Source organism: Bison bison, unplaced genomic scaffold (assembly GCF_000754665.1).
Source record: "Bison bison bison isolate TAMUID 2011002044 unplaced genomic scaffold, Bison_UMD1.0 scf7180017864458, whole genome shotgun sequence".
NCBI classification, from domain to species: Eukaryota; Metazoa; Chordata; class Mammalia; order Artiodactyla; family Bovidae; genus Bison; species Bison bison.
The window spans coordinates 5,605,136-5,628,393 of NW_011495020.1; the positions used below are offsets into that span (position 1 = coordinate 5,605,136).

The 23,258-nt window shown below is 37.7% G+C and overlaps 2 protein-coding genes across 3 annotated transcripts in view; both read left to right on the plus strand.

The window, feature by feature from the left end:
* The window catches only part of NMU (neuromedin U), a 28,308-nt gene extending 22,640 nt beyond the window's left edge, over nt 1-5,668 (plus strand). For both annotated transcript variants that reach the window (XM_010859674.1, XM_010859675.1), the window contains 3 exons: nt 1,674-1,748; nt 4,830-4,883; nt 5,633-5,668. In XM_010859674.1, the coding sequence (XP_010857976.1) occupies nt 1,674-1,748; nt 4,830-4,883; nt 5,633-5,668 (165 nt within the window). The remainder of the gene's footprint in view (nt 1-1,673; nt 1,749-4,829; nt 4,884-5,632) is intronic.
* An 8,696-nt stretch (nt 5,669-14,364) lies between these two features.
* PDCL2 (phosducin-like 2) overlaps nt 14,365-23,258 on the plus strand; it is a 34,793-nt gene continuing 25,899 nt past the window's right edge. Inside the window, exon 1 of the mRNA XM_010859676.1 lies at nt 14,365-14,500. Within this exon, the coding sequence (XP_010857978.1) occupies nt 14,495-14,500 (6 nt within the window). The 5' untranslated portion in view covers nt 14,365-14,494. The remainder of the gene's footprint in view (nt 14,501-23,258) is intronic.

Genomic DNA, 23,258 nt, shown 5'->3' on the forward strand with positions numbered 1-23,258 from the left:
TCCTTGCAGTCCAAGGGACTCTCAAGAGTCTTCTCCAACACCACAGTTCAAAAGCATCAATTCTTTGGTGCTCAGCTTTCTTCACAGTCCAACTCTCACATCCATACATGACTACTGGAAAAACCATAGCCTTGACCAGACGGACCTTTGTTGGCAAAGAAATGTCTCTGCTTTTGAATATGCTGTCTAGGTTGGTCATAACTTTCTTTCCAAGGAGTAAGCGTCTTTTAATTTCATGGCTGAAATCACCATCTGCAGTGATTTTTGGAGACTTATGCAAAGTCATTTTAAGAAATATTTTAAAAGATGATTGTCAAAAATGTAACTATTGCCCGCAGTGTGGGAGACCTGGGTTCGATCCCTGGGTCAGGAAGATCCCCTGGAGAAGGGAATGGTTATCCACTCCAGTATTCTTGCCTGGAAAATTCCATGGACAGAGGAGCTTGGAGGGCTACAGTCCATGGGATCACAAAGAGTTGGACATGACTGAGTTACCAACACTTTTACTTTTTCAGAAATATTGACTTGTATTCCTAAGAGCTCCTTATTTATAACTAGGTATTTAATTTGAGAATTTACTCTCTCAGATTAGCCAGATAACAATAACTTTAATTCATTTCACTTCTAAACTGTGTGGCTGTAGTGGTGGTTTTCTTTCTGTATGCATGGATTTATAAAGTGCTAACCAACCTATTTCAGTGTTTCAATCTAGAATACTTAAAAATTAATTGACTATAATATTCTTTCTAAGCTTGTGACTCACTATCATGGACCATTTTATGGAATGAGGAACATAGTGTATTTTAAACATATGTTTACCTGTAGGAACGTGATTGTAACTATAAACTTAGTTTTAAATATTTATCTCATTGAATAACAACTTCTCTTACATGTGAGGAGTTGAAAGTTAGGTTATATGAGCTTTAAACTAAATACACATTGAACTGATTAACAGGTAACCATTATAGGTGGCTTAAAGTAATCCGTTTGATGAATTAATTTAATGTTTGTGAGAAGGTTCCATTGAAGAAATGCCTTTAAAATGAAACCGTATCAGGTAGCCACATGTCTCAAATGTGCTTTCATTTTCTTCTGCTTGGCATCTTGACATCTTGGGAACATGTATCTTAGTCACATTTTTCACCATCAATGACACATTGGCATTTTTTGTGTCTCTTGTTGTCTTGTTCCACGTGTTCAGTTTTAAATGAAATATGTATTTTATAAAGAAGATTACTAGATGTGTGTATAGTATAATCTTCCAGATGAACGTGTTCATGACGGAAAACTGATTCTCACAGAGTTGGTTTCATTTGTCCCAGACCATTCTTAGTAAGTCTGGAAGCAGACAGGTGGCTTTTTGTTCTTCAAAGATACAGGCAGGTGTTTCTCTTGTTGGCTGGTGATGGAGTTCAGGCCCTCAGGAAAGAGCTTCATCAACAGAATGATCGAGATTCCCAGCACAGAACTGCCAACTTTTATTCCATCTCTTGGCTTACTATCCACGGCTCTTTGAAATGCTCACAGAGGACTGTCTTAGGTCACACCTTTCTTGTTCTTTTTTGGCTGGAGCGAGGATAGTGGGTAATAACAAAAATAGATAGGAAGCCGTCTTTATGCCCAATGCTGAGAAGCCTCTGTGCTCATCACGTGTGTGTGTTCGTGTCTCTCAGTCGTCTGTCCTGCATCCGCTGCTGCAGCTCGTCCCACAACTGCATGAGAGAAGAATGAAGAGGTTCAGATTGGACGTATGTAACTAACTGCACGCTTGCTTCGCCACTCTGTGTGGGGCAGCGCTTTCTGCTTATTCCTAGGGGTGGTGGTTTGTAAGATCTCCTGGATAAGCCTCACGTAACAGCCAGGTAGCCTACAGAAGAGCACTTGTTTGCAGGAGTATTTTCACACAGGAAGAGGAGAACTGTCCCCTCCCCATAATAAGTCCCTTCTAACTCAGGCTGTGAGCAGTGAAGAAAGCCTGGATTAGACTTCCTTTCAAGGACCAGCCCCTCCCAGTGAGGAAACCTATTCATTCTTGGTTTGAGAAAGGACATGGCAGAGAAAGGACATTCCTATCGAGTCATTAGATAGGAATAGGAGAAAAGATCAAGGACCTTTACTGACTCCTCTGTGTACATGTGGTTGAATGACAAGCTTTCTATCCAGGTAGTAAAGCATTAGAAAGAATAAGGTTTATGAAGTAAATACATCAGAAATTAAATGTAGGTATTTTGTTTTTTCCCACAATTAGCAAAAATATGGCCCCAATTCAGTGTCTTATGTTTAAGGTAAATATAACTGAGTTAACATGTTTTTAAACTGGAAATTCTGACATTTTTACTGCCCTTTGAAAAGAATCCTAATTCTCTCAATGATGAAAGGTTGTAGGCATTGTTCTTATGTAATGCCTTCCATTGTTGGGGTACATTATAGTTTTCAGTCTTACGGGATCTCATTTTATTCTTTTGACAATTCTGTTGATACTTACATAAGTATTGTTATGCCTGGTTTACAAAAAGAAAAACAACTCAGAATAGTTAAAGGAGTTTCCCAAGATCACAGTAGTGAGTGGGATTAGAGATTACAACAATTTCTTGCCTTCTAGTTTAGGGAAATATTTTTTTCCACTATGCTGTTCCCTTGGTAATCTAATCTTGAATATTTCTATTATTTTATTGTTAAATTTTTCTTAAGTACCATATTAATTTTATTCTTCTACTACCAAAAGTTTTCAAATACTTTAAAAAATGCATACAATTTAAGCACATAAATTCCTCAAATTTTATTTTTATGATCACTATCGCCTCCATAAATTCTTCACGTGGTTGAACTAAGCTTCCATCATGGAAGACAATACTGCTGCCAACTTTGAGAAATGGAAGAGGAACTGGAGTAGCCCCTTAAAATTTTAGAATTTCCAACATGAAAAAATCAAATCAGTTGTCAACTTTCTAGAAGTGATATATGCTTTTTAAATTAACTTTTACTTTCTAAAGAGTCTTCTTGACTTATGAATAGTGTAAGATTACAATTTAAAAATCCAGTTTCTTAAAACACACCAGCAAAATTATTAGTTTACTACAACATTTCAATGTTATTATTTGCAAAATCAAAACTACTCAGTAGTGTGGCCAGTTTGGTACTTTGTCTCAATGTTCCACCTTGAGTGAGACTATATTTTCACTTTTATGCATTGGAGAAGGAAATAGCAACCCACTCCAGTGTTCTTGCCTGGAGAATCCCAGGGACAGGGGAACCTGCTGGGCTGCTAACCATGGGGTCGCACACAGTCGGACACGACTGAAGCTGCTGCTGCTAAGTTAGATATTACTAACTTGGTAGTAATATCTTATTGGATAAACGATAGCTCCTAAAAGTATTTCACAGCAAGCTAGGTTTCCTAGGAATCTATGAGAAAAGAAAGTAAAATACGAATTAAAAAAAAATTAGAGTTAAGTATTGACTTTTCTGGGCCTAAATCACCGAATTTTAAACCATATTTTTGATAGTGAAATATTTTGGGTTCTTAAAGAAAATGAATTTTCAGATTTTAGTCAAGTCAAACACTTTCCTTACATTTTCTTTGCTGGACATCCTCACCTCCATCCCAACATGGATTTTAGTGTTACCTCCCAAATTCTTTTATATACTGTTCTATCGCCAATGATAAGACTAAAAAGAACTGTGTGTCTGAGTTTGAAAACTTTAAATTTGGGCACATTTTAACTTACATGTTATCCTATCTTTCTTTTTCTCTGCTTAATATAATATACTTTATATATACATACTTAATATAATATACTTTCTCTGCTTAATATAATTATCTGCTTAATATAAAATACATATCTGTTCTTATATAACCAAATAAATATATAGTTTTTATATTTATATTTTTAAATATTAAAATTTTCCATCTTTAAATTAATTTGCAGGGGATTTATAGTCAGGATGAGAATTAGGTATAGAATGTTCAGAATTTAAGATACATTTGTTATAAATCAAGGATTTCAAAATTTTAATAGCTGTCAGGGACATTTCTTAAAATCTAAAAATATGATTATGTTTATGGAATATTTGAAAAGGGTCTTGATGACAAATTTCATAGTGATTGCTGTCCTGATACTTACATAAGTAGTTTTTTAAAATAGGAAGCTACAAGAACCAACTCTATAGAAATCATAAAATGTTACATATTTTTCTATTAAGTTTGAAATGAAATGTTTGAAAAAAGAAACAGTTCAAAATATATCCACTGTCAATAATCAGTTTGTTCCTATTTTTTTAAATTACCATTTCAGTGAATATAAGTATATGGGGAAAATTTCCTCTGAAGTCTCAATGAATAAAAATATAGTTTACCAAAGTTATCCCTCAATTTTAATTTCAATTCCTGTATTTGTGTATTTTAGCTATGACACAGCTCTATTTTATATTTTTTGCCTGTTCATTTGTTAGCACATACATGTACTATAAAGAAATTTTTTTATTCTAACAAAATGCTGAAAGGAGATTATAAATATAGTTACTTATCTATGAAATGTCTTCTGCCTACTTATTGATGAATATACATACAATTGACAAATTTCCTGAATATAGAATCTGTTTGACTGTTAAGGAAATTAGATTAATATACAACACTCTGATCTTACTGCTAGTATCACTGAAAGTTCTTCAGGTGTAAATAGAAAAATTACTTAATGATATGAATTATATACCCAGATCCTTGATTCCTTCTTTATTTAATTATGGTGGTTGAAAATAACTGTATCCTCAAGAGGCATTGGCACTTACTTTTACTTTTTGATTTTTAATATCCTCATTTTCTCTTCCAGGAAGAATTCCAAGGTCCTATTGCAAGCCAAAGTAGAAGATACTTTTTATTCAGGGTATGCATATACTATAATTCTTTAAAAATTCAGTCAATATCAGCATTGAAAAGTATTTTCACTGTGCATTTATTTATATTAACTTGTAAGTTTTAATTGTTTTTAAGTTTATCCCAAGATATTTGATATCAAGGTTACAGTCTGAGATTCATTTCTGTTACCAACTTATTGCTCTAATATTATGGTATCTCTGATCTCTTCTCTAATCCAGTATTCATGTTAGTAAATACCCCAAATGGCATTCACTTGTTTCATAGTTTAGTTCCATAATGTTTCATGTGCAGGAAATAAGTGTCTCAAAGGTGTATTACTCCGTAAGTTTTTTTTTTTTTGGCTGCACCACGTGGCATTCAGGATCTTAGTTCTGTGAACAGGGATTGAACCCATGCCTTCAGCTGTGGAAGCACAGAATCTTAACCACTAGACCACTAGGGAAGTCCCGATATTACTCCTTAAGTTCTAATGAAATATTGAGCTAAAGAAATATTAGCCAATGGAATATTTAGCTAAGGAATGTCAACATTATTATTAAGTCTAAGCAGAGCTATATAGTAAGATTTGCATTTTGGAAACTAATTCTAACAATAAATTGGAGGAGAATGGACTGAAGGAAGGAGGAAAATAATAGATAAGGAAAACATAGATAAGGAAGAAATAATACCACTCATTGAGATCATTAGTCTGCTTTCTATGAAAATTAACTTCCCTCCTCAGTTACATTGCTTTGTTTCTAACTTACTATTTTCCAGCCACGCAATGGAAGAAGATCAGAAGGTTACATTTAAAATGGTATGTGTACACAATTCAACTCAGTTTGAAAATTTCTGTCATTTTCACATCTTCACAAATTAACCTATGCTCACTATATTTCTATTATTTGATTAATGTATAGATTAATATTCTATATAAACACTGCAAAGATAGAGGCTATGAGGACTTCATATAATGGAAAATGCTAGTATTTTAGGACCAGATTTTCTTTGCCCATGTTGTATGTGCCTCACACTATGTCACAATAGTCATCATCAGTTTTGCAGACATTGACCTAATCATCATTTACTGTACAAGTAGAATATGTCAGAGGTTGTGTATTTATTTTGGTAATCAATATCCACAATAGTGGGCCAGAACTTACAGACTGAATGCCTTTCTGTCCTCCAAATAACCTATATTCAAAGATTCTTTCTAAGAGTTGTGCTTACCATCTTTAGAGAACTAGAAAAATGTGGAATGACAGGAGAACATGACTTCTGCTTCGGTACTCCCAGAGTTTCCATATCTGTGTTGGAGATACAGTAGATTCTTAGTAGCTATTGAATGGCCCCACACATATTTAATAAATATGTTAATCATATTATACTATACATTTTAAAATTAAATGCACACTGATAGATTTACACCAGAGAAATAAAACAATATTCTACTAACTTAAGTAATGCTAAATGCAGATTCTATGCTGAACATACTTTTGCAAATATTTCATTGATATAATTTAATCTCAACCCTTGAGTACATATTTATCTAAGAATGTAAAAGTCTTAATATTTTTCATAGAAACAAAAAATCAAATTACATATTTTAACTAAAAAAAAACACCAAAATTGTACAATTTCTAGAAAATGAAGGTAATGAAAACACACATGTTAAAACTTATGGACTCTGACAGAACCATATTTTGTGGAAAATTCAAGATGTTAAGCACTATCAAGCAAGAAAGCCATGAAATTAAAAGACGCTTGCTCCTTGGAAGAAAAGTTATGACCAACCTGCTGCTGCTGTTAAGTCGCTTCAGTTGTGTCTGACTCTGTGCGACCCCGTGGACTACAGCCTACCAGGCTTCTCCGTCCCTGGGATTCTCCAGGCAAGAACACTGGAGTGGGTTGCCATTTCCTTCTCCAATGCATGAAAGTGGAAAGTGAAAGTGAAGTCGCTCAGTTGTGTCCAACTCTTCACGACCCCATGGACTGCAGCCTACCAGGCTCCTCCATCCATGGGATTTTCCAGGCAACAGTACTAGAGTGGTGTGCATATTAAAAAGCAGAGACATTACTTTGCCAACAAAGTTCTGTCCACTCAAAGCTTTGGTTTTTCCACTAGTCATGCATGGATGTGAGAGTTGGACTGTTAAAAAAGCTGAGCACCAAAGAATTGATGCTTTTGAACTGTGGTATTGGAGAAGACTCTTGAGAGTCTCTTGGACTGCAAGGAGACCCAACCAGTCCATTCTAAAGGAAATCAGTCCTGAATATTCATTGGAAGGACTGATGCTGAAGCTGAAACTCTAATACTTTGGCCACCTGATGCGAAGAACTGATTCATTTGAAAAGACCCTGATGCTGGGAAAGATTGAGAGAGGGAGGAGAAGGGGAAAACAGAGGATGAAATGGTTGGATGGCATCACCAACTCAATGGACATGAGTTTGAGTAAACTCCATGAGTTGGTGAAGAACAGGGAGGCCTGGTGTACTGCAGTCCATGGGGTTGCAAAGAGTCAGACACGACTGAGTGACTGAACTGAACTGAAGCAAGAAAGAGTGAGCAAATTAGGAATTTAAGTCAATAAGTCAAAAACAACAATGAGGTAAACCTCAGGAAAGCAAAGGAAGAATTATAAAATGGAAGATGAAATTAATTGATTATAAAATGGTAAAATACAAGAACTTGTAAATAGACCAAAAATCTGATTTTTTAATAAAATATGTAATACACTCTCCTAATTTTCCTAGCCTGATAATCAGTGAAAAAGAAAGAAGCCATAAATATACAAAAACACAAATGAAAAGAGAGAAATTAAAACAGATATAAAAGTAATGGGAATCATAAAAGTACTTTGCAAATCACTGTGGCTATCAGTTTGAAAACCTAGATAAAATGGAGGTTGTATAACAAATTAGCTGCTACCAAAATTGACCTCAGAAAAAAGAAAAAAAATCTAACTAGACTGATGACTTTGTGGGGGAAAAATTGAGAACATTATCTGGGAACTCTCCACTCAAGGTACTAGGTCAATAAATTTTGGATTTCCCAGCTCAGAGAAGGAAGAAAAATTTCAAATACTTTTATGAAGTCAGCAAATACTAATACCAAAACCTTACAAAGTTAGTATAAGAAAGGAAACTGTAGGCCAATTTTATTTATAAATATCAATGCAAACATTAAAAAATACAGAAAATAGTATTCAGCAATATATTGAAAGAATTATATAATCCCATAACCTAGATAGCATATTGAAAAGCAGAGACATCACTTTGCCAACAAAGGTCCGTTTAGTCAAGGTTATGGTTTTTCCAGTGGTCATGTATGGATGCGAGAGTTGGACTGTGAAGAAAGCTGAACGCCGAAGAATTGATGCTTTTGACCTGTGGTGTTGGAGAAGACTCTTGAGAGTCCCTTGGACTGCAAGGAGATCCAATTGGTCCATTCTAAAGGAGATCAGCCCTGGGTGTTCTTTGGAAGGAATGATGCTAAAGCTGAAACTCCAGTACTTTGGCCACCTCATGCAAAGAGTTGACTCATTGGAAAAGACTCTGATGCTGGAAGGGATTGGGGGCAGGAGGAGAAGGGGACGACAGAGGATGAGATGGCTGGATGGCATCACCGACTCGATGCACATGAGTTTGAGTGAACCCCGGGGGTTGGTGATGGACAGGGAGGCCTGGCGTGCTGCGATTCACGGGGTCACAAAGAGTCGGACACGACTGAGCGACTGAACTGAACTGAACTGAACTGAAGTTCATTGCATCAACTAAGATGGTTTAACATTAGGAAGTGCATGAAAATATTTTCACCTTTAAAATAAAAATTATGTAATCAATTCAGTACAGGCATACCTCCGTTTTATTGCACTTTGCTTTACTGCACCTCACAGATATATTTTTTACAATTTGAAGGTTTGTGGCAACTCTGTGTAGAGCAAGTTTATCAGTGAATTTTTTTCCAATGGCATTTGCTTAATTCATGTGTTATGTCTCATTTTGGCAATCCTTATAATACTTCAAACCTTTTTCATCATCACTCTATTTTTTACAGTCCATGGGGTCGCAAAGAGTCGGACACAACTGAGCGACTTCACTTTCACTTTAACTTTTGATCCTACTATTGTAATTGTTTCGGGGGGTGCCATGATCCAGATCCATGTAAGGTGGCAAAGTTAGTTGATAAATGTTGTGTGTGTTCTGACTGCTCCACTGACCAGCGATTCCACTGCCACTCTCCCTCTTGTTGGGTTTCCCTATTCCCTGAGATACAATTCAGTTTCGAAGGAAGTGCTACTATGAATAAAATGCTGTCAAACAGCATTGTTTGCTACAGAGAAATTGTTCCTGAAAGGAAGAGTCAATCAATGTGGCAAACTTCATTGCTATTCTATTTTTTAAAAATGCCACAGCCACCACAGCCTTCAGTGACTACAGCAGCTATCAACATGGAGGCAAGACCCTCCACCAGCAAAGAGATTATGACTCGGTGAAGGCTCAGATAGTGGTTAGCAATTTTTAGCAATAAAGTATTTTTAAATTGAGGTATGTGCATTGGGTTTTTTTGGACATGATGCTATTGCACACTTAACTATTGTATAGTATAAACATAACTTTTACATGCACCAGGAGACCAAAAAATTTGTGACTTTTTTCACTGAGATAGTCGCTGGAACCAAACCTGCAGTGTCTCTGAGGTATGCCTATAGATACTTTGGTAAAGTGCCACATACATTTCTGATGTTTTCAAAGAAGATCCTATAGAAAGAAATTAGAAAAGAAATTAACAATATTTATATAATGGTTTCAAACAAAGTCAGTAGAAAGCTTGATAGTAAAACATTTTGGAGTATTTCTATTAACATCAGAAACAAAACAAGGATGCTCTGTCTCCTTTTATTTCATGTAGTTCTTAATGCCATAGCCAATTCAGTTAGACAAGAAAAAAAATAAAAGATACAAATATTGGAAAAGTGAAGAAAAAATTTCATGTGCTCATGGGACATACTTATGAACTTGAATCAACTATGTTTGGTATTAACTCATGTTTCAGCAAAGGCTTATGTTACATCAAGAATATGAGCAAACATTCCTAATTTTTACTTGTTTCAAGGAACTAGAACAAAGAGTTAATGAAAAAGAAATATCTTTTATAATATTACAAATGTTGAGACATTATAAAATGTGAACACAAAAATTTAATACTAAGTGGGAAAAGTGTCTGATTTTAACACCAAACTCAGTGTGAAAGTGAGTGAAGTTGCTCAGTCGTGTCCAACTCTTTGTGACCCCATGGACTGTAGGCTACCAGGCTCCTTCATCCATGGAATTTTCCAGGCAAGAGTACTGGAGTGGGTTGCCATTTCCTTCTCCAGGGGATCTTCCCAATCCAGGGATCGAATTCGGGTCTCCCGCATTGCAGGCAGACACTTTACCATCTGAGCCACCTGGGAAGCCCATTTATAGAGATCTCTATACTAAAGGCAGTATATATAGACTTGTATATGTATACATTCATATACCCATTTGTACTTAAACTTTTCTTTTCTTTTTAAACAGAACACCAGCTATATTCTGCAGAATCAACGCTATGGGATATAAAATGTACTGACTTTTTTCTTTTCTTCTGAAAAACAATCCTTGCTAAGTTTAACAAGTTTGAGAATCCCTGTGTTGTAAACATTCTTAGTAAAAGTTTGACTGAGATTGTAAATGTTTAATTTATTGAAAATTAAAGAAGCATCTTAAAATATTTTTTCTTAGTGTTTAATGATAAATCGTGTATAATAAAGCTGTAAATAATTATGTTCCCTAGATTCTTGAAGCTGTTGATGCTACTCATATACAATGCTCTTTAGTTATTTTTATGTAAGACACTTAGTAGAGTTGAGTTTTAAGGAGCTATTTTAATTTTTTCTGTTTGGATTTCATCAGCAACAAAATACCAGAGGCTAAAAAATACCAGAATGTCAAAAAGCTAGCAATCTTAGAATGTGCATGCCAACTAAAACTATTACTAGTTGGAGGATTTGGCCATGATTAATCCAATAGCCCAATATGCAAAATTTTATTTATACACCATAAAATAGTCTGATTGCTGCAAACATGTCAAGAGCCAGCTTTTTCTACCACTTAGTAGTATTAAGTTTATTTGTTTAAATTTTTTTATTGGAAAAAAGTTGATATACAATGTTGTGTTAGTTTCTACTGTACAGCAAAGTAAACCAGTTATACACATATACATATGGGAGAAGGCAATGGCACCCCACTCCAGTACTTTTACCTGGAAAATCCCATGGACAGGGGAGCCTGGTGGGCTGCAGTCCATGTGGTGGCTAGAGTCGGACACGACTGAGCGACTTCACTTTCACTTTTCGCTTTCATGCATTGGAGAAGGAAATGGCAACCCACTCCAGTGTTCTTTCATGGAGAATCCCAGGGACGGGGAAGCCTGGTGGGCTGCCATCTATGGGGTCGCACAGAGTCGGACACGACTGAAGCGACTTAGCAGTAGCAGCACATATACATATATCCACTTTTGTAAAGATTCTTTTCCCATATAGGTTATTACAGAGTATTTTGTAGAGTTCTCTGTGCTATACAGTAGGTCCTTATTAGTTATCTAGTTGTTTCACCCTGCAGCATCTAAAAGGCAACCAGCCTCGTCCATTACCAGAAAGAATACACTCTTACTAGTAGAGAATCATGAACACAGTGGGTGAACTTTTTACATCAAATCAGTGTTTAGTGGGCACAACTAATGTCACGTGGATGTTGAGATTATCTCCCTTCAGTTTTCCTGGGTTTCCCCTTCTGATCTGGCCTCTTGGATAACTGTCTTCTCTACTGGCAGGTTGCTAACTGATTAGAGAAGCCTGGCTCTCTGTGTGGGTAGGATTAGGTCTTGCATTCTTCAGAGTATCTAATAAACTTTTGTCTTACTGATGATGACCACTGATTATAGCTTAAATCATGCCTTTTACTAACAGAGTCCCTGAATTTCACTTCTTGTCAATCCATGGGAAAAACATAATAAAGAAGGAGCAGAAGAGAACAAAAAATATCTTCTTTAAAAAATGAATTGACTTGACAAGACGGGAACTTGAGACCTAGAGTGTTGCCAGAGCTGCTCTAGGTCTTTGCTCAAAACCTGCCAACCCCCACCTTTAGCAAGAGTTAATATAAATCTTTAAACTAAAGGCTCCAGAGATAATAAAGAAGCTACAAACAAAAACCAGATGCAACCAGCTGGGACCAAGATGTTCACAGATCTGACCTCCAAGAGACTCTGCATCTCATTATACATTGATTTTACCATATTATCATATTAAATGACACAACTTCTGATGGCCAAGACCTGACATTAAGAACCAAAAAGGATAAAAAAGAGTGGCACTCCGTACCCCAGAAGACTAATGCATATGCCTTCCCATCATTAGCCTCACTCCTCCTCCCTTTGTCATTACTCTTTAAAATTAAACCCCTCTCCTTATCTGAGCAAGATAAGGAGAGGGATTTAATCTGTGAACTTAGTCCCCGCTTCTCCATTCTTTGGCCACTGAACAAAGCTTATGCTCTATCTCAGCTTTGGCTTCTTTATTGGGCTGATGGAACTTGAAGGGATAAAGAAACCATCCCCCGCCAAGACAGAGAACCAGTGCCTGTCTAGGGCCTGAGCAGGGTCCATAGTACTTAACTTGCTAAGGAATGAGCTCTAAAGCCCCAAATGTACAGGGCAACCTGAGCTAGTGTTATGCACAGTAATTCAACTAGCCTGGATTTGGGAGGGTCAGAATAAGAAAGGGAGTTGATGGCTAATTCAAGCAGCTCCCAGGGCCTCTTGGAAATCTAGTGAAACTTAAGGCCACTTAATGTTTGGAGGTGCTCTCATGATAGTAAAAAGAAGAGGAGGAGAGAAAGAAGGAGGGAGGAAGGTGGGAAAAAGAACGTGGAGAGGGGAGGAGGAGGCAGGGAATAAGAAAAAGAAGAAAATATAACAAAACACTTATGGGCCATTCAGTTCAGTTCAGTTTAGTCGCTCAGACTTGTCCGACTCTTTGCAACCCATGAATCACAGCACACCAGGCCTCCCTGTCCATCGCCAGCTCCCAGAGTTCACTCAAACCCATGTCCATCGAGTCGGTGATGCCATCCAGCCATCTCATCCTCTGTCGTCCCCTTCTTCTCCTGCCCCCAATCCCTCCCAACATCAGAGTCTTTTCCAATGAGTCAACTCTTTGCATGAGGTGGCCAAAGTATTGGAGTTTCAGCTTCAGCATCAGTCCTTCCAAAGAAATCCCAGGGCTGATCTCCTTCAGAATGGACTGGTTGGTTCTCCTTGCAGTCCAAGGGACTCTCAAGAGTCTTCTCCAACACCACAGTTCAAAAGCATCAATTCTTCGGCACTCAGCCTTCTTCACAGTCCAACTCTCACATCCATACATGACCACTGGAAAACCATAGCCTTAACTAGACGAACCTTTGTTGGCAAAGTAATGTCTCTGCTTTTCAATATACTATCTAGGTTGGTCATAACTTTCCTTCCAAGGAGTGAGCGTCTTTTAATTTCATGGCTGCAAGCACCATCTGCAGTGATTTTGGGGCCCCCAAAAATAAAGTCTGACACGGTTTCCACTGTTTCACCATCTATTTCCCATGAAGTGATGGGACCAGATGCCATGATCTTAGTTTTCTGAATGTTGAGCTTTAAGCCAACTTTTTCACTCTCCTCTTTCACTTTCATCAAGAGGCTTTTTAGTTCCTCTTCACTTTCTGCCATAAGGGTGGTGTCATCTGCATATCTTATTAGGAGTGCAGAATTTGTATTAACTGGACACTACAGATGGAGTGGTCCAAAGCTGAGCCAGAGTTTAAAATTGTCACTAAAACCACTTTTTCTTCTTTTTCATATCTTTTCACATCTTTGTGATTATGGGTATAACCATGTTTGGCAATAGCATCTGTTTTTCTCATGTTCCTGGCAGCTCGCAGTTCCTTTCCTTAATTGAAACACCAAGGAACCAAACTATCTAGGTTTCCTACCTAAGGACTGAGCTTCCTGCCTAAAAGCAATGGATTTTTAAGATGGAGGAGAATCATTTGAGAATCTGATGAAAGCTCTCGTCCTGAAATATACCCCCCAAATGCACATATACAACAAAATTATGTGTGTATTGAGGGCTGGGGCTCAAGCCCTCAAGCGCTTAAGTCCATCCAAATATAAACTATGGGTCCCGGGTTAAGAACTCTGAAGGGTTTTTCTCCCCAAGATTTTCTTACTTCCCAGTGAAGACAGACAGGATTCAGGGATTGAAGGATGCCGGAGGCTCGGACACAACGCATTAATTTGGTGGTGGCGGAGAGAAGGATGGGAGGAATGCCAGCACCAGTATTTCGAACAGAAGAAGCACCTCGGGGCAAATGCCCAAGACCAGGTGCGTCAGGACCCAAAGCTAGGCCACGCCTCAGCGTTGCCTGGCAACAGAGCTGCGCCCGGGCGCAGTGCGTCCTAGGCGTTTGTTCTCCCCGCTCCCTTCCTGCGGGGCGGTGGGAACCGCCAGGACCGCAGTGGGTTCCATTACCGCTTTGAAGGGACGTCGGAGCCAGAAGTCCCGGCCCGAAGTGAGGCGGAACACCATGCAGGTGGGAATATCGGACTCCGGTGACTTTGGGGCACCCTAAAGGCTTCCCCAGCGGTGTTCCTACGGGAGTTAGGTTCTAACATTTGTTCTCAGTAAGAGCTAAATTTTGCGTCCGTCTCTGTCAGGATTGAAAAGAAATGTAAATGAGTTCTAGGGGAACGCCGTTTTATCAAAATTTGAGAAAGACTTAAGGTTTGTCGCTGAAGGAAACCTTTCACACCTAAATTGTGGAAATCTTACTGCCGCACTATTTATGAGAAACAGACCATCAGTTTTAAGCCAAGTGTAATCCAATTTAAGTATTCTGCCCCACTACATTTTAAAAAGGTCAGAGAGGAGACACGAATAGTCGCATCTGTCTTAAGAAAGCCCAGGTGTCCCTGGAGTTTCTCCTACATGATCACGAAAACTCTGTTGCTGCTGCTGCTGCTGCTGCTGCTAAGTCGCTTCAGTCGTGTCCTACTCTGTGCGACTCCATAGACGGCAGCCCACCAGGCTCCCCCATCCCTGGGATTCTCCAAGCAAGAACACTGGAGTGGGTTGCCATTTCCTTCTCCAATGCATGAAAGTAAAAAGTTAAAGTGAAGTCGCTCAGTCGTGTCCGACTCCTAGCGACCCCATGGACTGCAGCCTACCAGACCTCCTCTGTTCATGGGATTTTCCAGCTAGGAGTACTGGAGTGGGGTGCCATTGCCTTCTCCTTCAGATATAACTATGTCATGATAAATACCATAATACTATTATAATGTGGATTGTGGTGCCTTTTTCTATTTTGTTTATTATGATTTCATAGATGATTTCTTAAAGGCAAGGGAAGATCGGAATATAGAGCATTTACTATTAAATCCCTTTGCAACTAATTCCCAGATCAGTTAAGAACAGTCAGAGATATGAATAAAACCAAAAGTATGGAGGCTTCCCAAGGTAGCTCAGTGGTAAAGAAACCACCTGCCAATGTAGGAAATGCAGGTTTGATCCTTGGGTTGGGAACACAACCTGGAGAAGAAACCTGCTCCAGTATTCTTGTGTGGACAACCCCATAAACAGAGGAGCCTGGCAGGCTAGTCCATGGGGTGGCAAAAGAGTTGGATGCAACTTAGCAACTAAACAACAACATTGTGATATCATGAATATCAAGAAAGTGTTTTAACAAGAAAAGAATGACAGCCTTTCCCAAATTCTGCTTAAGAGATCAAATATAATGAATATCCACTGAAAATGACAGCATGGAGCTCATAGCTGACCTTAGAATGGTTTTGAAAGGAGTATTGATGGTAGAAGCCAAATTTGGACTAGCATGTAGAGTGAATGGGAGATGGAAGTGATTATAGAATATATAGACAACTATCTTAAGAAGTTTGAGTAGGGAGGAAAAAAAAGAGATAGGGTGGTAGCGTGTGTGAAGTGCAGGGAGGGTTGTTTTTTTTTTTTTTTTTAAAGATGACTGCTGGATTTTCTGATAATAATGAGCTTGGTTATTTGGATCAACTCCTCTGCTGAATATAAGTAAAACTACCTCTGATCCTTAAAAGCATCAGAGGTAACATGATAGAAAACGATGAGACCAAAATCAAAGGGAAAGTAGAAAAACAGGTGAATGGATTTCTAGAGCTTTAAAGCAGCTTTTAACCCCAAGGGCATCTTAACAATCTGCAGTTTGGTTCTGGGTATAATTATAGGGTGAGAAGGAACCCAAGAGTTTGGCCTATGAAAGCATGGGCAACTAATAGGAGTATGAACCAGAGATAAACTCATGTCTAGGGGAATTCAAGGAACGTTGTCTTGATGCTTAGTGGAGCAGGGGATAAAAAGAAAAGCAATAAAACCTATCGCCAAGAAGTTGTGGCTCAAGACAGCTCTCACATAGATTTCAGCCTAAAGCATGTTGTCTGGGTGATCCAAAAAACTTCAAACTGTGAATTTATTGTAAATTAGCAATATACTGTATTTCGTGTACATGCCTGGAAGAAACAGCAAATCCTGTGGATAAAGACATCTTTATCTTAGAATTCCTGCCTGTAAGTTCTCAAGGACATCAAGCAGAAGTCAGCCAAAAGTAACCATGCACACAAGGGAACAGGGTACTATGAACATAAACCAACAAAAGTAGAGTTGCAAAGACCTCAGGTATCTGAATGACCAGAAACAGGTTATGAAGCAACTATGCTTATTATGTTTAAAAAACGGAAGACAAAATTGAAATTTTCTTCAGAGAGCAGGAAACTGTAAAAAGTGACATTCAAATTTGATGAAGACATTTTTATACACTACAGTGAACGCTGTAATATCAAAGGAAATTAAGAAAATAATTCCATGTATAATTACATCAAAAATAATAAAATAAGAATAAACTGGAAACTACAAAACATTGCTGATAGGATTGGTGTCCTTCTAAGACGTGGAAGAGACACTAGAGCACGTTCTCTCTCTCTAACACACAGCAGGAAGGTTGTGTGAGTACACAATAAGAAGGCAGCATCCTGCAAGCCAGAAGAGTTCTCAGAAGTACCAACCCTGCTGGCACCTTGATTTTAGACTTCCAACCTCCAGAACTGTGAGAAAATAAATGTCTATTTAAATCACCTGATCTGTGATATGTTATGGCTTCCCACACAGACCAACACAGGCTGCTTTTGTGAAAAATCATGATTTCCCCCAGAGTAAGTGATGAGAGAGACTAAGGAAAAAGTAGCAGCAGTGCCTTTTGTGACTTAGTCTCAGAATTCAAATAGTATTGCTTCCATCATATTTTCAGTTTATTAGAAATAAGACCACAGGTTCAGCCTATACTCAATGGAAGTGGCATTAAGTTTCACTTCTCAAAAAAAGGAGTCTGAAAGAATTTGTGAACATACTTTAAAACCACAATAGATTAAAAAGATTAGATACAGATGAGGGCATTTTATAGTCATATGGCATGGGATGGCAGAAAACAACCATGTTAATAGGGGTTTTGGAAAGCAAAGTTCTGGGTTGGTAGAGTGGTGGGAGAATTATGTGGAAGTCTCAGAAAGAAAAGTAGCACAGAGGGATAATCTTTAAATTCTATGTGTAAGATTCACACAAATCCTTAACTGTCAGCTAAACTCCATATATAGGTAAGAGACCACAAGTTGCCTGGCAGAAAGCAGCCATTAGAAGATGAAAGAACTGAACTGATCTAAGGTTTTGGGTGCTGCCCACTTCAGTTGAAAGAGGTTGATGTTTCAGTCCAGCCAAGTTAACTGCCTGCAAGTATGAAAATCAACATACTTCAGAGGAACATAAAAAATCATGAATTTCTATGATGTATCATCCTCAATATCTAGTATACAATAAAAATTAGACCAGAAAAAAAGAAAAAAATGAAAAGCCATATTCAAAATTAAAGCAACCAATGGAAGCAGATCCTTAGACTATCCAGAGGTTAATATTAGCAAACAAAGAATTTAAAGCAGCTATTATAAATATATTCAAGGATGTAAAGGAAATTTAATTAACAGATGGAGAATCTTAACAGAGAAATAGAAACAATAATAAAACAATCAAATGGAAATTCTTGAACTGAAAAGATCAATGACTTGAAATAAGAAATAACTGAATGGGCTTAATGGCAAACTGGAGGTGGCAGAAGACCCAGGGAACTTGGATTTATCAATATAAAGTGTCCAGTTTTAAGAACAGAAAAATAATAAAAGTGAATAAAGATTCAGTGAACTAAAGGGATATTGTTAAATGGATTAACAGTGTTGGAGAAGACTCTTGAGAGTCCCTTGGACTGCAAGGAGATCCAACCAGTCCATTCTGAAGGAGATCAGCCCTGGGATTTCTTTGGAAGGAATGATGCTAAAGCTGAAACTCCAGTACTTTGGCCACCTCATGCGAAGAGTTGACTCATTAGAAAAGATTCTGATGCTGGGAGGGATTGGGGGCAGGAGGAGAAGGGGACGACAGAGGATGAGATGGCTGGATGGTATCACTGACTCGATGGATGTGAGTCTGACTGAACTCCTGGAGTTGGTGATGGTCAGGGAGGCCTGGCGTGCTGCAGTTCATGGGGTCGCAAAGAGTTGGACATGACTGAGCAACTGAACTGAACTGAACTGAACTAGAATACATAGGTAACATGTATATATGTGTAGCATACTGTAAGGAATCGTAAGGCAGAGGAAGATGGGGTGGAGGGGTAGGGAAAAAATTAAGGAAATAATGGATAAAACTGTCCAAAATTTGAGGGAAGGCATAAACTAAAAATCTAAGAATTCAGGGAACTCCAAACAAGATAAATAAAAATAAAACTGCACCAAGCACACATAGACACCCTTCTGAAATCGAAAGATAAAATCTTGAAAACATCTAGAGAAAAGACATAATATTAAGATGTGTATATTATGTATGTATAGGAGAGCAGTAATATCATTATTAGTTGACTTCTCATCAGAAACATCAGAGGCCAGAAAGCCTTTCAAATGCTTTAAATGCTGGAGGGAAAGCTTTCAAGCTAAATTCTACATCCAGCTAAACTATCTATCAAAACACAGGGAAAAAATAAACATTTTCAGAAATATGAAAACTGAGAGTATTCATTTACAGCAGACCTACACTGTAATGAATACTATAGGAAGTTTCTTTAGACTGAAAGGAAATTACATCAGGTGAAAAACTGTATCTAAAAGGGAGTGAAAAGTACCCTAGATGTATAAATAAAGTATTTATTTAGATAAATACTAAAAACCGAATGTAATTTTATATTTAGATAAATACTAAAAACTGAATATATTTTTTCTTAATTTTCTTAAGAGACATAATTGTTTAAGGCAGAAATTGTAACATTATATTAAAGTGATTCAAACATGTTGTAGATGTTAATATATATAACAGTAATAAAGCGAAGGATAGGATAGTGGAAAATGGAACTATACTAAGCAAGATTCCCATATTTTATATAAAATAGTCCAATATTAACTTTAATAAGTTAAAGATAGGATTACAATGTCTAGAACAATTATATTAAAACAATAATAAAAAGATGTATACCTAAAAAGCTACTTGCAAAAAATTAAATTCTAAAAAACATTTAACCTAAAGAAGGCAGGAAGGGAACAGAGGAACAAAAAGCAAACAATACTAATTGAAAACAGGAAAACAGTGGCCCTATATCTAACATTAACATTTCTTATATTAAATGAAGGAAACATTTCAATTAAAAAGTAGAGATTATCAAAATAGTTGAAAAAGCAATATATAATGACATACTGCTAAGAGAGACACACTTTAAATACAAAGAAACAGATGGATTGAAATAAAAAAAATTTTTAAAAACATGTTTAAACAGTACTTAGTCTTAAGCTATATAAACTATGTTAGTAACAAACAAAGTAGACATCAAGATGATTATTGTTGTTGTTCAGTTGCTCACTCCTGACTCTTTGCGACCCCATGGACTGCAGCAAGTTACATTTCCCTGTCCATCACTATCCCCCAGAGCTTGCTTAGAACTCATGTCCATTGAATGGATGATGCCATCCAAGCATCTCATTCTCTGCTGTCCCCTTCTTCTCCTGCCCTCAATCTTTGCATCAGGGTATTTTTCCAAGTCAGCTCTTTTCATCAGGTGGCCAAAATATTGGAGCTTCAGCTTCAGTATCAGCCCTTCTAATGAATATTCAGAGTTGATTTCCTTTAGGATTGACTGATTTGATCTTGCAGTTCAAGGGACTCTCAAAAGTCTTCTCCAGTGCCACAGTTTGAAAGCTTCAATTTTTGGCACTCAGCATTCTTTATGGTCCAGCTCTCGTGTCCATACGATTCAGTTCAGTTTAGTCGCTTAGTCATGTCCAACTCTTTGTGACCCCATGGACTGCATGCAGCATGCCAGGTCTTCCTGTCCATCACCAACTCCCAGAGTTTATTCAAAACTCATGTCCATTGAGTTGGTGATGTCATCCAACCATCTCATCCTCTGTCGTCCCCTTTTCCTCCCACCTTCAATCTTTTCCAGCATCAGGGTCTTTTCCACAGATTCAGCTCTTTGCATCATGTGGCCAAAATATTGGAGTTTCAGCTTAAGCATCAGTCCTTCCGATGAATATTCAGGACTGATTTCCTTTAGAGTGGACTGGTTGGATCTCTTTGCAGTCCAAAGGACTCTTAAGAGTCTTCTCCAACACCACGGTTCAAAAGCATCAATTCTTCGGCGCTCAGCTTTCTTTATTGTCCAACTCTCACATCTATACATGACCACTGGAAAAACCATAGCCTTGACTAGACGGACCTTTGTTGGCAAAGTAATGTCTCTGCTTTTGAATATGCTCTCTAGGTTGGTCATAACTTTTCTTCCAAGGAATAAGCGTCTTTAATTTCATGGCTGCAGTCACCATCTGCAGTGATTTTGGAGCCCCCCAAAATAAAATCAGCCACTGTTTCCAGTGTTTCCCCATCTGTTTGCCATGAAGTGATGGGACTGGATGCCATGATCTTAGTTTTCTGAATGTTGAGCTTTAAGCCAACTTTTTTACTCTCCTCTTTCACTTTTATCAAGAGGCTCTTTAGTTCTTCTTCATTTTCTGCCATAAGGGTGGTGTCATCTGCATATCTGAGGTTATTGATATTTCTCCTGGCAATCTTGATTCCAGCTCTTGCTTCATCCAGCCCAACATTTTGCATGATGTACTCCGCATGGAAGTTAAATAAGCAGGGTGACAATATACAGCCTTGACGTAATCCTTTCCCATTTCAGAACCATTCCGTTGTTCCATGTCCCATTGTGTTCCTTGTTGACAGGAGGCAGGTAAGGTGGTCTGGTATTCCCATCTCTTGAAGAATTTTCCATTTTGTTGTGATCCACTCATTCAAAAGCTGTAGCTTAATCAATAAAGCAGAAATAGATGTTTTTCTGTAATTCTCTTGTTTTTTCTGTGATCCAGTAGATGTTGGCAATTTGATCTCTGGTTCCTTTGCTTTTTCTAAATCCAGCCTGGACATCTGGAAATTCTTGGTTTAAATACTGTTGAAGCCTAACTTGAAGGATTGTGAGCATTACCTGCTAACACGTGAAATGAGTTCAATTGTATGTAGTTTGAGCATTCTTTGGCATTGCCCTTCTTTGAGATTGGAATGAAAACTGACCTTTTTCAGTCCTGTGGCCATTACTGAGTTTTCCAATTTAGCTGGTATATTGAGTGCAGCACTTTAACAGCATCATCTTTTAGGATTGCTACTAGAAATAAAAAGGAAAATTTTATAATGATAAGAAAAATTCACTAGGAAAATCTCTTAAATACAACTGTGTATTTGCATAATAATAAAAGATCAAACATATGAAGCAAAAACTGATAGAGGGAGAGAAAGACAAATCCACATTCATAATCAGAGATTTTTAACATCCCTGCTAAGTCACTTCAGTTGTGTCCGACTCTGTGCGACCCCATAGAAGGCAGCCCACCAGGCTCCGCCATCCCTGGGATTCTCCAGGCAAGAACACTGGAGTGGGTTGCCATTTCCTTCTCCAATGCAAGAAAGTGAAAGTGAAGTCGCTCAGTCATGTCTGACACTTCTCGACCCCATGGACTGCAGCCTACCAGGCTCCTCTGTCCATGGGATTTTCCAGGCAAGAGTACTGGAGTGGGTTGCCATTGCCTTCTCCGTTAACATCCCTCCCCCTAATAATTGACAGAACAACTAAAGAAAAAATCTCTAACGAAATAGAATTTCTGAACAAATCTGTCGACAACCTGTTGATTTGTAGAGAAATAAACCCTGATCTGTGGGAGAATATACATTCCTTTCACACTAGGTACAACATTCACTAAGATATATTAATACCATATGCTGAGTCATGAAACAAATAAATGCATTTCAGAAAATTGAAATCTTAACAAAGAATGTTTCCTGACCAAGCAGAATTAAATTATAAATTATTAATTAAATACTTAGAAAAGTCCAAAGTATTTGAAAATTAAGTAGCATCCTTCCAAATTAAAATGTAAGGGGAAAAAATCATAAGGTTGGAAATATTTTAACTGAATACTAATAAAAATACAGCATATAAAATTTTGTAGGATGTAGATAAAGAATTTGTCGTGGATGTGCCTGGTAGTGAAGGTAAAGTCTGATGCTGTAAAGAACAGTATTGCATAAGAATCTGGAATGTTAGTTCCATGAATCAAGGTAAAGTGAATGTGATCAAGCAGGAGGTAGCAAGATGAACTAAAATGGATGGAAATGGATGAATTTAATTCAGATGACTGCTGTATCTACTGCTGTGGGCGAGAATCCTTAGAAGAAATGGAGTAGCCCTTATAATCAACAAAAGAGTCTGAAATGCAGTACTTGGGTGCAACCTCAAAAATGACAGAATGATCTCAGTTCATTTCCAAGGCAAACCATACAGCATTACAGTAATCCAAGTCTATGTCCCAACCACTGATACTGAAGAAGCTGAAGTTGACCGGTTCCATGAAGACTTATAAGACCTTGTAGAACTAACACCAAAAAAGATGTCCTTTTCATCATAGGGGATTGGAATGCAAAACCAGGAAGTCAAGAGACACCCAGATTAACAGGCAAGTTTGGACTTGGAGTCCAAAATGAATCAGGGCAAACAAAAGAACACACTGGTCATAGCAAACACCATTTTCCAACAACCCAAGAAATGACTCAGTATTGGCCATCTGGATATCACCAGATGGTCAATGCTGAAATCAGACTAATTATGTTCTTTGCAGCCAAAGATGGAGAAGCTCTGTACAGTCAGCAAAAATAAGACCTTGAGCTGACTG